We start from the raw sequence: 16,587 nt of genomic DNA, 5'->3' as shown, positions 1-16,587 counted from the left end.
CATCTTGAAAAAACAACACCCAAACAAACCTGCCAGCCAAAATCGAAACAAACAACCTGCTCCTCATATCACTTAACGTTTTAAAGCCGGTTTGCAAAACTGCCACAGATTTTGTACAATCCAACTCCACATTGCTACTGCTAACATTACATTCCCAACCATGAGTAGGACACCACAGGAAACCACAGCAACGTGTCCTACACGCCCATTACCTCTTCGCATCTCTGATACACATACAGCGAACGCAAGACGACAACCCCACCTAGATACACCTTGTGTTTGATGACACTTGCCCAAAACAGAACCCAGAAGAGTTCCCAAAGAAGCATCAGCTTCTTTGACATGGTATTCCGAGTACAGAGAAGAGGTTCATACAGCCAGTCGCACACATTAACAACAGGCACTCTCGCAAAGCCAACAGTCTCAGTCTGACACAGCCTACAAACGTCGTTCTTACATTTGGGCTGCACATAGAAAGAGACCGGCTCAGTCCATGACCCATTTCCAGCTAACGAAGTGGCCTGAACTCTGGCAGAATAGTTCCCAGGATTCAGATGAGTTAGTTTAGCTCCTCCGAGCTTCTTGTACTCCTGTCTGGAAACACATTCCCGCTTCTCCTGAAAGAAAAAAAAGGCAACTTGCAGTTCATATTAATATCTTCACACTCTTCATCCTTGAGAAAACAATAAGGCTGCAAGATAAGCTTGTTTTTTTGGTTTTTTTTTTGTTTTTGTTTTTTAACAACTAAAAGCACCATCTGATCAGTTTTCCTTCAGACAGTTTAAGGAGATACGTGGAATTCAAAAGCTGTCAACAAAATGGAACAAAGGAATGACGTGCTGGCTGGTGCTGGCTGTTCGAGATCCCAGTTCTCATCTTCATTCAGTCTGTAGCAGCGCACAAGAACATGTTAAAACAGACCCTAAAAGGAGTCTCAGTTTGCCCACGTGAAAAATGGGACTAAGGGGAACACTACTCACTGATTTAAGCCTTGGTAACCTACAAATCTCTTAATAAGAGCAGCTACCTTAAACACCATATAAAAAGTTACTTAAGAATAAACTTTCCACTTTAAAGGTTTCATTGTAAATACTAACCAAGGTGACTCAAAAACCAAGGTGACTCACGCTACTCAATACCAGAGCTTGTTTATTACAGCCTGCACTGAAGCACATCTTTAAGAGAGTGGGGGGAAAAAAAAAAAATTTTACGCTATTCATTTTTAAAGAAAGAATACAACTAAATGTTGCATCCTCTTCTGTCATTTTGAGGTACCTTTTATATTTTTTACAGGATAAAAAAGGTCAACGTTTTGAATGCCTTTCAGCTTCTGATTTACAAACTGCTGGTAACCCCTGTTATTAAAAAGAGTGTGTGATCTAATAGGCCATGAATGGAGATTAATTTGGACTGCAGACTAGCGGCTAAGTCACCCTCTGTGGCAAACACTGCTACATGAGTCTCAGCAACCTCAAGCATGATGAGGTCTGCTTTAAATCAATGAGGCACTTTATCCTGCGCTAAGTCTTTTGTGACGTACAAAGTCAAAGCAATGAAAACATATTACAGTCATGCTCAGACCTGGGTTCTCCCCGGGTCTATGAAAACGTGAGCCTAGCCCTAGCACGACTCTGTTTAGCTCATCAGATGTGACAAGATCACAGCATAAATTAGAACTATAAGCTATAACTCTTAACAGAGGGATGTCAAATCCTCACCTCTCCATGCTGCCCATACTTGATCTCATACATTAATATCAGCCCATTTGGATTTGCAGGCTCTAACCACTTCAGGTAGACCGTATTTTCTTCTTTTGCTTCCCATGCTACTGTTCCTGGAATGTTATCTGCTCCTTCTGTAAAATATTTACCAGTCACATAAGAACACCACCCGTTACCGAAACAGGAACTTACACAAAGACTGAGGAAAAAATGTTTCAAACTGTTCTTCAGGTGCAAAAGCATCGCAGTAAGGGCCATTCAAGGATCCAGAGGACAAAGTGTACTGGCCAGGGGCTTGTCGGGGAGACCAGCATTGTCTCAACCCCTGACTGCCAGACACGATGCAGCGCGTAGCTTCACCCGCATCGGCGTTGTATTAGTCGCTGTGCTCTATTTACGCGCCAAAGAACCTGCGTATCAGCATCTGGTCCTTCCTTCCAAACCTTCCACCAGGCCCAGTGGTGCAGACACAGCTATCCTCACCAAACAGCTATAAACACTGAGCTGTTTGCACAGGTCTGTAAACACAGCTAAGATCTGCCCCACTGACACCCATTCTCTGCAGGCAGCCTTTGGAAATTTTTATTGTGCCCAGTCACAGTGGTTTTTTTTTGTTTGTTTTGTTTTGTTTTAAAGAGAGTCTTGAAAGTAACTCAGCAATTGCTTTATCCCCAATACTTTCAGTTCTTGACAACGTAATGTTTTTTTATGCAAAAGCCAACAGGGAGTATGGATGGATTCCATCAAATTAAGGCCATCTTTGCAAAAATACAGTGGCTAGGTTTAGAAGAAGAAGAAGAAAACCCCACTGTTTAGCCTTCAACTTTCAGAGCCATACGCTAAAAATCTGGGAACAGTTATTTCCTTTTCCCTGATCTCACAGATTTCCCTATTTCCTTGAAATAAGCAATACTTTTTGCTTTTTACTGACACAGCTGGATCTGGCTTATGATAGTGTTTCCTTCCAGAAACAAAGCAAAATTGCTACCAATCTGCATCAAATTTCCCCAGACAGCTGCTGGAGTCAGAAGCTCTTTGCTGGATGCATACGAGTTTGCACTAAAATCATCTCTATTCTTCTCGGAAGAAGTACAATCCGTAAAAGTCCCAAACAAGAGCACACAGTCAATGTTTCTTATTTGAAGTACTCTAGATGCCTGTGATTCGTCACAAAGCAACACAGTACTCCTCCTGTTTCCAGGCTGGACGAATGCATGGTCATTTCTGTGACAGAAGAAACACTTGGCAAACATTCCCACTAGCAAAACTCTGACATCTGCAAATAGTTCAGAGCGAACATATCAAAACTAAACATTAGCAGAGGAGCGTTCCCTCCATCTCTCCCCAGCACACAGGGAGCTGCGAAAGAAACCTTTTAGTCCACCACATCTGCGGGTCTCACCTATACGGCTGAGAAACTGCTTCTCCCGTAATTATCTAGCTACTCAGCGCACGCATACCTTTCTCCAGATCAGTGACTCAATGCGTGGACAGAACAGTCGAGGCCACTGAACTACTGTAACGGTTTTACATAGTTCCAATTTATTTTTTTTGCATAGAGTCTTTGCAGTACACCCCAGTGCCTGCCAATACCCCTAACTGTTTTGGAAGGTGTGTCCTCCCTGGGATGGATCTCTCCCTGAGAAAATAAATCAAAGCTTTACACTTCCGAGAGCATACCTGAAGGCATGGTTCTTGCAAAGACAAAGTTGGAAGCGCTACAACCAAGTGTGTCAGCTTCGTGGTTGCAACTGTGAATATCAATGCGGTAAAGAGTAAAAGGCTGGAGATGGGAGATCACAGTTCTCTCCTTGCCATCCACTTTGGTCTCAAAGAACGGATATTCCACCTCACTCTCCTCTGCATCAGAAACATTGGTGAAGTGATCTGTCCCCATTGTGTTCCTGTTTCGAGTCGCCAAGGTGGCATTTGCAATTCGGAACACATCCCTCCGCTTCCGATCAGGTCTGTGAAGACAGAGACAGAAAAGGTCTCTTTAGAGACACGTCACTCTTCAACATTCAACTAGCTTCAGGAAAACAGTGGAAAAGACAGTAAAAGAGGTAACTCTACTAACAACAACAACAAACAACAAAGTCAAAAAAAGGAAACTGAAAAACAAAAAGAAAGGTTTCTCTTAATCTGAACCTGCACCATGTCAGCACGTCCTACTGCTCTCTGCTCAAAAACCGACCAAAACTGTGAAGCTCACACTGTGCCCCACCATAAACGTGCAAACTTCTGACCTCACCGGAGCTTGCACAATAAACTGAATAGCAAAAACGGCTTCCCTGGTATTAAACAAGCAAACTGGATTTGTATTTAATGACAGTAATATTGGAAGTCTGCTATCCAAGCTTAAAATAAAAATCAGATGTTAAAGGTTTAAAAGGTTAGGGAAAAAATTATTCTGAAGTCTGCTGCATAAGCAAGGTTAACTCAACAGGCCAGGCTTACCTTCTTCTCTGTTGCCATGAGATCACGGAAATTTGAAGCTGCTTAATCCATTGCAGCAAGGAGAGAAACCATGAAAGGTAGCTGGAAATCATCAAAGTTAACCTCCACGTATGTGTGGCAATTCTTGTTTCTCTGTTTCTCTCACCTGAACAGAATCTCTAGAACGGAACAATCTTCTGATACGAGAAAACACAGCACTGTATTGTGCATAACGAAGGGAGTTCACCAAGCAACTTTGCTTTACCTTACAGGCCTCTGTTGGAAATGTGTGCCCTGAATTAAAAACCTGAGGATTTACAGCAATACTGCTACTTTTTCAAATCTAAGAAACTGATATAATCGACAGACCCTCCGTATCAGCACAAGTGCCAATATGAAAATACTCTATAAAGGTCTGGATGGTACTAGCTAACCAACACGACTGCTACCCATCAGAGATGTCACTTAGCCATGCGTGTCTGATCTGAGCCTTTTGCTCAGGAGCACTGACTACGCATGTAGGCAAGCCAGCATTTTCGGCTCCTGCCCTCCTGGTCACCGAAGGCAGCCGGACTGCATCCTGAACGAGCACAAGACCTGGAAAGTGATGTATTGTGGGAATTAAAGTAGAATTTAAGAGGAGCTACACTATAGAAACAATTTTGACTTGAATCCTATCACACGTGAATTCACTTATAGCCAGTGCCCAATCAGGACCTGCAATGGTTATCAACTTTACTGAGCATCAACTTCATCAATTTTATTGGTTATCAGCAACGTATTTCTGATCAAAGAGTGGGTATATTAGAAGTCAGGTTAACGAGGCCTCCCTGCTGAACAACAAGAGTAAAGCCAACTTCATAGGAAGAGTTACCTTGCTATCAAATACACTGTCTTAGTACATTCAGCCACAAAGCAGCATGTTGCAGAGTGAGGTTTGGTTTTTTGGGGGTTTTTTTTGTTTTTTTTGTTTTTTTTAAAAGGAGCTCACTAAGAAATTTTCAAAATCCTTCTACTGGAGTAGTCCTTTCAAGACTCTAAGATGCCATGTAAACCCCAGCACAGAAATAAACCAAGGCATGGAAATAACTTCCTAAGTAAACAGGAAATTGTTCTAAGCAGCATAATGCCCGTTCCCCACAATCCCATATCCACACAACGCCCATTTAATTTCTCAACTTGTCAATGGGAAATGGAAGAATTTCCCAGCAGGTGTAAGCATTTGGCTCTCCTCTACAGTGACATTTACGGAAGTTACCCTGCTTCAGAAGAGTACTCATTTACTGCTTTAATCCACCAGCAAGAACAAACTTTTGGACTGACAAAAGCACAAGGGACGCCCAGCACTGAACCGATAAACATTTGCATAGACTTCTGTGATGAAAAGCAGTGAAAATAAAAAGTTCATTTTCAGTCAGCCACAAAGGCACGTGTCAATGTAAGAGCCCAAAAGGCATGACTTGACCTATCGCTGCCTTTAAGGAATGCATAAAGTTTCACTCTGGTGATCTCGCAGTGGGAGGGGAAGTACCATTCTACCCTGTCTTTGGGGAAAAAGAAACACAAAGCTTAGGGGGGAAAACCATAGTCACATCAGGGAGAGAAAAAGACCTGCAGGATAACCAGTAGGCAAACATGATTAAAAGGTCACGAGATTTGATACCAGTGCTTTTCTGTCAAGTAGCTTCCTGCTTTGGTGAAAGGCACAGATAAAGACCAAAAAAAAAAAAAAAAAAGAGCATCCAAGAAAGTAAGGAAAAGTCTATAGATAAAAACATGGAAATTCATCTTTTCTGTTAAAGGAGGGGAAGGGAAATGCAAAAGGAAAAGGAAGAGATAACGAGCTACATATAAAAATAGAATCAAATTGAAATGAAAAAGAACAAATACAGGTCACTTAAGGTAAGAGCTAACTGTTCTTACACGCTATGCACGCTATGTTAATTTTGAGGCTACCTCTGGGACAGCCTCTGTTATACACAGTGTCACTCTGCCTGGTCATCAGAGAACCAAAAGAACCTTGAAGAATAACTGATACTCCCATGGTTGCGAATGTCTCCCCAAGACTGACCAGCGTCCTCATGTTTGGAATCTACCTCATCTACGACACTAATATACATGGGGTCATCCAGCAATTGCAGACAAGATTAGACCAACAAGGTTTTAAACAACCTTAAAACCACACAGTTGAATGTTTTCATGCTGTACTGCATGCTGCATTTCTTTCAAAACATCCTGAAGATAGGTAGGACCCCGGAAACAAATACTAGTACTGAGGCTTGCATTAACCCATTAACTAACTTCTCCCTTGGGAAAGGGGAAAACTAGACATCAGCAAGTAACGAGATGCCTAGATTTGTCCCATGGAGAAATCTCAGTCGCTCATAATCTTTAATTTCCCTGATTTTCAGTCTCTCTAAAGTTGCTTGGCTGTGCAACTATTTCCGAGCCTTGTACCTTATCTGCTCTTGCTGTTACAAAACACACCCTTCAGACAGTAGGTTAAGGAGAAGAGGAAACAGTCAAGCTTTCAGGAAACCCTCTCTGAATTGCTCAGTTAATTTGTTACTGTCTCAATTCACATTTCTGCGATTTTCCCTTCGCTTTCAGGGAGGGCAAGAAAATTTGGGAGACGACAAACAACGTCTACGTTAAATTATAAAGCTTTGGTGAAATACAAAAAATATTTCCTTCATGAAAGCTGGTATGATTCCTTCATGAAAGCTAGTACAGTTTCAGGCCCTTTAGACCTGACATGTGCCTTTCAAAACTTTTTGCTGTTCTACTTTTAAAGTATAAAATGAGAAAACATTTACAGGGTTTTGCATTGCTCAGGAACTACATGCGTTTCTCCTGGCCAGTCACAGTGGCTGCTACCTCTCTGCACCTCACCTTTGCTGCTGGTTCTTATCATCAGTACAGCACCGCACAAGTTCAATCACAAACGTCAAATTTAAAGTGAGCTGTGAATCAAGCACAGCTCAGATACAATGCTTAGCACTTCTTCAGAGAAGTAGTATTTAGGGGAGTTTTTTTTTTCCCCCCCTTTTTTCCCCCTTTTTTTCCTCCCCCTTTTTCTTTTTTTTTTTTTTTTTGACAAAGCTAAAAAGCCCCAAGCATAATCACAGCCCCCGCCCCAAATAAGCCACAATCAACCTCAGCCTTGAATAAAGTTCAAAAATCACACTGGAGAGCAGCACAACCCAGTTTTAACGAGCAGCAAAGCGACACTGCAGAGTTCTCAAACACAGGGCTTCACCATAAACTTCACCTGCCAACAGAGACAGTGAGATAACATGCCTGATTGCAATCTCAATGCTCACAGACTGTAATGTAACAGCTATACACTGTGTGCTGGGCCCCAGGATCCAATTATTTTAAGTAAGAACAGCTTACATGAGAGGTAAATTAGAAACTCGCGGATCAAAATCACCGATTAATTCAGTAGTATCTACTCTATGATGCAGCATAAAACGGTTACTATTCCACTTAATGTGTACGCGCCAGTGTTCATCATGGAAGAGTGGGCACATTTAATGCTTCTCTGCAGCAGGGCCCAGGAAACCAATACGCCCTCTGCAATTAGTGCAGTGAGAAAGGAAGACCAGTTTCGATTCTGCAAGGTGAACGTGTCTTCAGTATCAAACGTAAATAAATCTTCAGATTAGGAATGTAAGTACTTAAATGGCTATTTAAAGAAAGATCCCCTTTGAAACCCTGTTTGCCATGCGTTGCTCATCTTTGAATCCCTTTTAGACAAAGAGCTCCTCAAGTGACTCTTGCCTCTGAAAAGAAACATCATCGAGGTCCTTGAACACTACAGGTAAGGACCCTTACTATCAGCTAAAATAGGCAGAGAGGAAAATTAGTGAAGAAGAGAAGCCACAAAGTAGGAAAACTGAAGATTGTCTCACACAAACGGAAGGGCCACGTTTATACGCTTCAGGTGTTATCCACAGAACTTTCGTGTTCAGGAAGCCTGAGCTCTAGGAAATGTTAAAACCCACAATTATTAGCCCTACTTGCAAAGAGCAAGTTTCCAAAGACTTGCAAAGAGCAAGTTTCCAAAGTCCATTACCTGGGGACAAAGATAGAGTTGTGAAGGAAGTTCTCAAAGACTTTCCGGTACTCTGCTTCCTCTTTCTCAGCTTGTTTCTCTGCCTCTGTCTTGGGACAAGCACAACAAGGTCCTTTTTCTCCCCCACAGCCCTCTGGCTTGGTGGGTTCAGTAGCTTCTTCTGTATCAATGGTCCCATCAGCATATCTTCGAATTGGGACTTTATCTTAAAAGGAAAAGAGCAGAGGTAACCCGTTTCTTTTCTCTCCATGTTATGAATATGGCAACAATCCATGTTTACCCTTTCCCTTTTACTTGCACTTTTTCACAGAAGTGTTGTGAAGCAAGGCACAGGCTTCAGTCCTTGTATATAACACGCACGGGCAGGTAGGATTCATAGGCATTTCAAAACAACTGTTTTTAGTTTTCCTACCTTTGGAGCAGTAATTGTGTCTGTAAAGGTAACTGTCCTGAGGCTGCTGCTGCCATCGCACGATATAGTACGAGAGGTTGCCGTTGGGAAGGGAGGGAGGGTTCCACTTCACGATCAGTTGGGAAGAGGAGTTGGATGCCGAAATAACATCCAAGGGAATGGATGGCACTGAAGTGAAAAAGAACACAAAGAAAACCAAGGCATTTTAAAAACCAGCACATTCTACAACGTATTTGGATGCAAGCTTTCAAGGTAAAGCCTAATCCACTTCTTCACTGTCAGAAAAGCAACGCACCCTACCTCAAAGAAAAACATCTCCTACTTACGCCCCGCTGACAATGAATATGAAAGGTTTAAGGGTAATAACTCACAGTTCCAACTGGAAGTTGTACTTAAGCTACCCTTCATCCACGTGACAAAATCCAAAACCCAACTCCAGGAAAAAATTGCATAATTCCAATGAAAATAATATCTGAATAGACACAGAATCTTACCGCAAATTTTAATCATGCTTTAATAACTACTGACAGCTTCTATCATTATGCATGTCACCTGCACAACAAATTCCATTTTTGTATTAACAACAGAACTTGCTTTTTTGTTGCTACTCTAAATAAAACAATTGCTTAGGTGAAAAAGCATATGCTGTTACAGTCAAGAGGTTTCATAGGGGAAATAACAAATTGCATTATTTTGAGAGGCGCCAAAAGACAGGTGAAGTGAAAAACAACAAATCTTGTTTGTGAAATCTCTGTAGGAAACAACTTCTGCAAACTCACACAGACCTTCAAGGTGGGGGAGAGGGAAGAAAGGAAGGAGAACTAAGGAGCATGAGAATAAGTGTACATCCAGGCTCAAAATAGGCTGAACACATAGCAGGCTTTATACCCAGTAAAAAAAAAAAAAAAAAATCTAACTATTTTAGCAGGTTTGCCCTTTTTCATTTATTTTCAGTGTGTGAATCAGACACTTCCTTTCGTTGCTGCTACTATGCTCAGGTGAACAGCGGTCGGCTATTCTCTGCTAGTACTTACGTGAAGCAAATCAGGAGAGAAATGTACAGAACCAATTTTCTCCTACATCTGAATAAACAAAATGTTTAGTTATCTCACTAAGCACTACCAAGGTCATGTTCAACTCCTAGCTGAAATAGGGAAATTTTCCTCTTGTAAGATCTCAAGGGTCACCTGCTCCTAAAATTCCCTATCAGTAGTGTCAGAGCTCCTTTTAATACGTCAGCTGCCTTGGGGATCCTCAGAGCCAAGAAAGATGAGCTTAATCCAGTACAACGTTTTCTTGCGCGCCCTAATCCCACCCCCCCACCATCTACAGAGTGAGGCCTGATTTGACTGTAGTGCTACAGGGTCAGATAGGATTTCAAAAGTTCAAAGTTGAACAGAAATGCAGATGAGGCCACACACGCTCTTTCCAGCTGTAAAATATAGCTATTTGAAACACAACTGAAGCGAACATTAGCTTCTCCCAGGTACACAAATGCCAAAAGCCAAACACTTAGGCTTGCCAAAAGCCAAACACTTAATGGCGATCGTGCCCACAGATCTCAAAATGTGATCGAGAAAACAGAAACAAGTAGCACTTGCTTGTGACCTCTAAAACAGATCTGGAGCTCAAATGAGCATCTGGACTCCTCCCACTTTGTAGTTTCCAAAAATGCTGCCCTGGGCCATCCTCGTTTCTTTTTGAGTTATACCGCTGCCAAGTCCAACCGAGCGCCTGGTCCGCACCATTTGGAAGCTGTCTTTGGTCAATAGGTCGCTTTGAATGGAACACGGCCACTTGGCACAGGACTGTAACGGCAACTGCTGGATGCGAAAGATATTGAAGAACTGGCTAAGAAATCATCTGGTTCTGCTCCCTGCAGGGCATCTGACACACACTCTTCTCACCCCTGGCTACTCCAAGTTTCTTCACAGGAAAAGAAAGTGATTTCTATAGAAATCCCAACAGACTAAAAATGCACAAGGCCCGCAATCATTGTCTTGCATATCAGAAGTAATTTTCTCAAATCAGCTGATTTATTTAAAAAATGGGAGGTAATAAGCACACGTGCAGCTTAGCTTTATCAACCCTTACCCAAGAGCCCAGTATCTCACCTGCAGCATTGGTTCGTATATATACTATTTCACTTTTTGCTCCATGAATATGATGGTTTTCCATCATTGTGAGGGTAACAGCCTTGACATAAATGGCATATTGAGTCCAAGGTTTCAATCCCTGCAGTAAAATGCCGGGATTGTTCTCTTTGTTTGGTGGCAGGTCAACATCCACCATATTCCAGCTGTTGGAGCCGCATGCATCTTGCCCATCGTACTCTGTCACATTTTTGAATGGTCTGAAATATTAAAGAGAAAAAAAAAAGTATAAAGTATGAAATCTTTTTCCCCTAAAGGTTTTCCTACGTTTACAAGAGCATCTCACTTCAACCTTGCTCAGTGAAACAAATAAAGCTTGTTTTTCACAGCAGAATAAAACAGAGAATCCCAGATTTGTACTTATTTCCAAGTACTACAAAATTCAGAGTTCAGCCTTAGCTGCAGGTCTTTCTTTTAATCCCCCAACAATAACGCAAGGTTCTCAAAGTAAACGCCAATCCTGGGTTTCCCTTCTGTTTTCAAAAGCAGCGAATGAAATGCTTCTGATGTATTTAGACTTTAGCTGTGCGTAAATTTAGGAGAAGCCACTCAAAATAGTTACTGATAGTGGATGAACTTTTACCGTAAAGAACTTCCATGACCAGCCTCGACCGGTCCTTCAGAAACCAATAGGCTTTTTTAATTTTATCCCCACAGGAGGCAAATGCCCTTATATAGGCACATAATTCTACTTCTTGCAATTTCAAAATTCACCAGTGGTGCAAGAACATACAAAGTACTATTCTTGTTTATTATTTATTATGGAATCATCAAAACAAAGTTTACTGCATCATACACCACTAGAATGATTTTTTTCCCTCCCAAACAGTACTGAGTACTCATAATTTTTGCCGTCACACCTCACAGTCTTGCTGCTCTGTACATCACTACCACCATTCTGAACCTCCCTTTCACCCATCCAGTCTGCTCTGAGAGTTATTACCACGCTCATTTGTATTTTAACTCTAAGTTTGAATCTGAGAGCTACAAGGACTAGCAAAGGCAGAGAGATGTCCTAAGACATTAGGCTCTCTCCAGCAACTGCCCCACTCTTTCACTGGTGAGAGATGCCAGTGCAGAAAATCACGGAGGTCTGATAAGCAAAATAACCCAAGCTCTGAGTAGACAGCTCATGAAGGTGACAAGGCAAGCTGCAAAAAGCATGGTCCTGAGCTGTGATGCTCTCTAGCCAGTACTGTGACTACGAAAAGGAAAAGATCTCAACAGACGTAAAGACACAGCTTACAGAGAGCTCCAAATTAATGCCCGGAGAAGAGCCAAGCCATCCATCTCATTTTCTAAAATCAGAAACTATCCCAGGGATTTGGAATCCATCTGTAAGTTTCAGTCAAAACAATCCTCACTTCAAATGAGACTTTTGCTCTAGCCCAAAGAGAATCTGAACGAAAGAGGGACTCAGGATGAAATACAAAAGCTGCACAGAGGAGCTACCTGAAGGACTCACTCTCGTCAGCCCGTAAACCAGCAGTCAGAACGGAAACCCTACACATCGTCTACTATCCCTTGACTGTCCTTATTAGTCTCTGAAGACATCTACTCACGCTTCTTTGTAGTAAACAGTGAAGCTAATGAGATCCCTGTAATCTGGAGGGCGATACCGTTCCCATGTTAGTTTAATCCGATTCTTCAGTGTAGTGTTGGAAACAAAACGCAGAATGTGGCTTTCACCTGCAACACAAAAGGAGAAAGCACATCCCTAGAGTTAGCATCACGTTCCTAGTGTTTTTTGCTATTTCGTAAGTATTAATTTTAGTTAATTAGCCTTTTCAGTAGTGCCTATGATACCACGTTATACCAATGGCCTTTGTCTCCTTACAGCTTGATATTCATCCTGCTATACTCAGGGGCGTAACGGCCTTGAGAATAATTTTAGAACATGGTGGAGCTCCTTGTGGTTAATTTTTTGAACAAGATTTTCTTTTAGTGAATCATTAGAAAGCTCATGAAAATTACTTCAGCCTCTCCCTGAGGGAAGAATGGAAGTCCTGCCTATTTGCAGGACTGGTTTTAGCAGCACTAAATTCGTCATCCAACTCCAATGCACAGGCAGAGCAGTAATTAGCCTCTGTGTTCCCACTTTCCAGGACAACTTTTGGCAATTGCAGTTGGCTTTTCCGGGGAATTGACAACACGGGGAGGACAGAGGAGTCTACGTTCCTATTTGTTAGAGGCTGCACCAAGAACTCCAAAACTCAGCTCATAAGCAGCACAGCCATTTGATGGCAGCAGCTTCCAGCTGCTCCTCTGAACAGAGTTGGATGGAAGCCGGCAGCTTTGAAATGAATGGCTTCCCACTACCAGCTCACTGAGCTTTCCAATCCAAAACAAAATAGCATTTTAAAAACTTAATTCTTGGATGAAGAAATTGTGTTCAAAGTGTCAACTGTGAGTTAGTTTCTAATGTTCCACAGAAGTCTCTGAAAATAAAGGGGTTTTCACCCTCATGTACACTGGCACTACTGGTGCTATCTTTTCAAAGGCCGTTCAGCTTTTGTTGATTCTTTCCCCCTTCGCAGAGTCAGAAAGCTTTCTGTAACGGTTTTAAAAAACAGGCAGTGGCTGGCACTAGCCTCAGTGGCAGTGAGGACTGGCTGTGTGTCTGTAACTCCTCCAGGACTGCGAGCCTTTGCTCTATTGAATGTGCAAAGAATGGAGTGTGGTTACAACAAGGATCTATGCCATCTGCATTTATGCATCATGCCTAAAGAGACATTCAGCAGAGTACGAGCCCCAGTTTTGTAAACACCACCCAGCACAAGGGGACTTGCCTGATACACAAGATACATTTTAATTTACTCAGATCCAAGACCATCACAAATAGACCAAAGAAAGAGGCATCATCAGTTATAAGGGTTTTTCTTCTTAATTCCTAGATGAGAGATTGCTTTTAAGTGTGTTGGTTACACCAGGAGATCTGATGTGAAGACCACCAAGGTCAACAGAAAATTTGACCATTCCAAATAACTTTGACCGTTGCAGAATCCAAAATTATATGCAAAGACACTGAAGCTTATGAGTACTGTAGAAAATAAAATACTGCTCTCAAGTCAAAAGCAAATAAAATAAAGCATAGAAAGCTGGGTTTATGACAAGTGCATTTATTTCCAGCAACAAGACACACTGTTTACCTGGAGCTAGAAAGAACCTTGAACATAACAGAACCAGTTTCTTCTGGTGACTAAGGAACTGCTATTCAGCGGCCTCCTTGATATCAAGGAAAAGTAAATATTTGGGAGAGAAAAGTATCTTTAATATTGTAATTTTGCAAAGGAGAAGGAAACTACTCCTCATTGGACATACCAAAAATTAGATTTTTCTTCTCACTTGCCGGAGAGGCCACATAGTAAAGTAGTAACAGCAGAACTGATATGAACCCTTCCAAAACAGACATTTTGAAGTATGCTCCTATTGTTACAAGATGCTGCTGTCACCAAAAATGGTATTACAAAAGCACTGTGCTTTCTTCATCAAAAGTTTGCTTTTCAGATGAGACAGTCACTCTGTAACCACATAATTTTCTGCGCATACGCTTTCAGCTACATTTTGAGAACAGATCAAGTAGAATGACTGGAAGTCTACTTTAATTTCTAGGCTCTAAATGTTGTAATATTCAGCAACATGGCAGTGTGACGTATGTGTTGGGCTGGGGGTGGGGGGGTTGTGTTTTTCCCCCCCCGCTTTGGGGACACAGCTGTCTCCAACTCAAAAGTAGTTTGCCTAGAGATTTTTGACTTACAAGAGGCTCTCTCCCCGTTGTTCCTTGGATTTATATCTCCTTTGCTCTGTCGTCCCTTGGTTCCTGAAACTTCCTCCATACGGTAAATCTCAGAAACACACAGCTTAGGATTAAACGCAAAGTACATTTTACCCTCCTTGATCGTCAGGTTATGATGGTTCCAGTCCCACAGCTGCTGAAGATTATGGTTGTCAAGCACGTAGAAAGAATAATTCCTAGAAGGTATTTTTTGAAGGGAAATTATTAGTTTTATTTCATAGACAGTTCCCAAGAACATCTTAACATAAGCAAACTTTAAAACATCGCATTTCCTCCTATCACTACAAACTGGCGTTCAGCAGAATAAAGGATTTTCTTCTCTCCCAGGGAGCAAGTTTCCCCAAACGCTCACGTTGGTCAGAGCAGGGAAAGGGCTGTGACACAGGACTCCAGACTGACATCACACTGGGGAAAGCCCACTCCAGCACATGTTTCCATAACTGTATGAAAGTGGAAGTATATATGGAATATAAATTCGTGTCCTCTGGACAGCAGGTCCCGAAACAGGGTTTTCCATTTTGTGGTGAATGAGAAGCGATAACCTTGCACATGCTACAGGAGCAGCAGCATGCCAGAGCTCTGGCTATAAAATGAGATAGCGAGCACAGCTGTCTTGCTTATGTTTACAAAAGCAACTATATGAGTTTGCATAGCGAGGTTTCCTTGCCTCTGTGTCTTAGTGTACCTCTTGGCCCAGTAAAGAGCTCCCGCTTTGTGCCAAGTACAGTTGCGCCTATACATCAAACCTGACAGCAGGCAGTTACACCGACTGCCCAGCACAGGATACACCCGTCAAAGTACAGAACGAATAACGCAGACAGCGGCAGCGTGTGCCGAGCACGAACCGTTCTCTAGAGCACACCAGTGGAATAACAGGAACATCCTTTACTTCCACAGACGCCAAATACAAAGTTGCGTGTGTAAATCCTGCTGTAGATTAAGAAGAAATTCAAGGTGTCACCCAACCGTGCTGAACCGAAAAAAGCAGGTGCCGCAGAAGGGAGAGCAGAGGCTCTGCAGCAGTAGTAAGAGGACGCCTGCAAAAACACTTATGTTTCGGGACAGTGGGGAGAGGAACGAGCAACTGGAAAATGCGTTAAAGGTTTGTGTAACCGACGAATCTAAATCAAACCGACCTATCACGGCAGCATTTACTACGTTATTTTTGTGGAAAGTCCTACCAAAGTGACTGCATCAACACAAAATCCATTATGAACGCAACGAAGCCTTGCGATCCGCGCGAGCTGCTGCGCACCGGTGAGCCCACAGCAGCGCAGTTAAACAACGCATCTGTGCATTCCTTTAACTACAGTCAGGCCTCCTGCAGGGCAACATGACAGATCAGGCACGGGGTTCTTAAGAAGCTAACATGCCATTCATTTACGGTTTTCTTTCAATTAATTGAAAATTTAGGATTAGTTCCTCCCTTATCCAACCCGAAGTGAAAAGTTTGCGTGTCCTGGCTGCAATCTGCACAGAATGCTGTTGCAGTTTCTCGGCACGTATCAGAAGGCTGAGTTTATTTCCAGACCAATGTGAAAGAGAAGCAATTTCTCCCATTTCCAAGTGACTTCCAATGGGAGCCCTTGGTGATCCAGGGCTTGACTCCTAGGCAAAGCAGATGCATCTAATACCATCTTGGACTGCTGCTGGCAAGAACGTATTCAGTTGTCCAGTACAGTTGGAAAAGCGAGCACATATATGTGCCTTAAATGCATCTTGCCAGGAGAGAACAGTGACACTAAATTGCATGTGGGATTCAACAGATATCACCAGAAACTGTGTCTGAGACGCTATTCCTTTGCTACAGATGACTGAAATCCCTGCAGCTCCTCGCGTGCTGTTACAGAGACGACACTTCACTACAATTAGCCATGTGATTAAGCGATGGCAAGTAGGCTTTCCAGGAAAGACCCAAAAAGCTGGACTCAGATTACATGCAGTAAACAACAACGTGGTTTCATGACTGCAGAAACCATCCTAAAAAGCAC

General features: G+C 42.3%; 1 protein-coding gene across 7 annotated transcripts in view; it reads right to left on the bottom strand.

The window, feature by feature from the left end:
* Nucleotides 1-16,587, bottom strand: part of IGF1R (insulin like growth factor 1 receptor) — a 203,688-nt gene that overhangs the window by 28,921 nt on the left and 158,180 nt on the right. For all 7 annotated transcript variants that reach the window (XM_068959027.1, XM_068959028.1, XM_068959025.1 and 4 more), the window contains 8 exons: nt 14,558-14,772; nt 12,363-12,489; nt 10,762-11,000; nt 8,648-8,815; nt 8,236-8,440; nt 3,402-3,688; nt 1,719-1,855; nt 458-617 (listed from right to left, as the gene is read on the bottom strand). In XM_068959027.1, the coding sequence (XP_068815128.1) occupies nt 458-617; nt 1,719-1,855; nt 3,402-3,688; nt 8,236-8,440; nt 8,648-8,815; nt 10,762-11,000; nt 12,363-12,489; nt 14,558-14,772 (1,538 nt within the window). The remainder of the gene's footprint in view (nt 1-457; nt 618-1,718; nt 1,856-3,401; nt 3,689-8,235; nt 8,441-8,647; nt 8,816-10,761; nt 11,001-12,362; nt 12,490-14,557; nt 14,773-16,587) is intronic.

Source organism: Struthio camelus, chromosome 12 (genome assembly GCF_040807025.1).
Source record: "Struthio camelus isolate bStrCam1 chromosome 12, bStrCam1.hap1, whole genome shotgun sequence".
In the NCBI taxonomy this organism is placed as follows: domain Eukaryota; kingdom Metazoa; phylum Chordata; class Aves; order Struthioniformes; family Struthionidae; genus Struthio; species Struthio camelus.
Note: the sequence above shows the minus strand (reverse complement) of the source record. Positions and strands in the feature narration are given on the sequence as shown.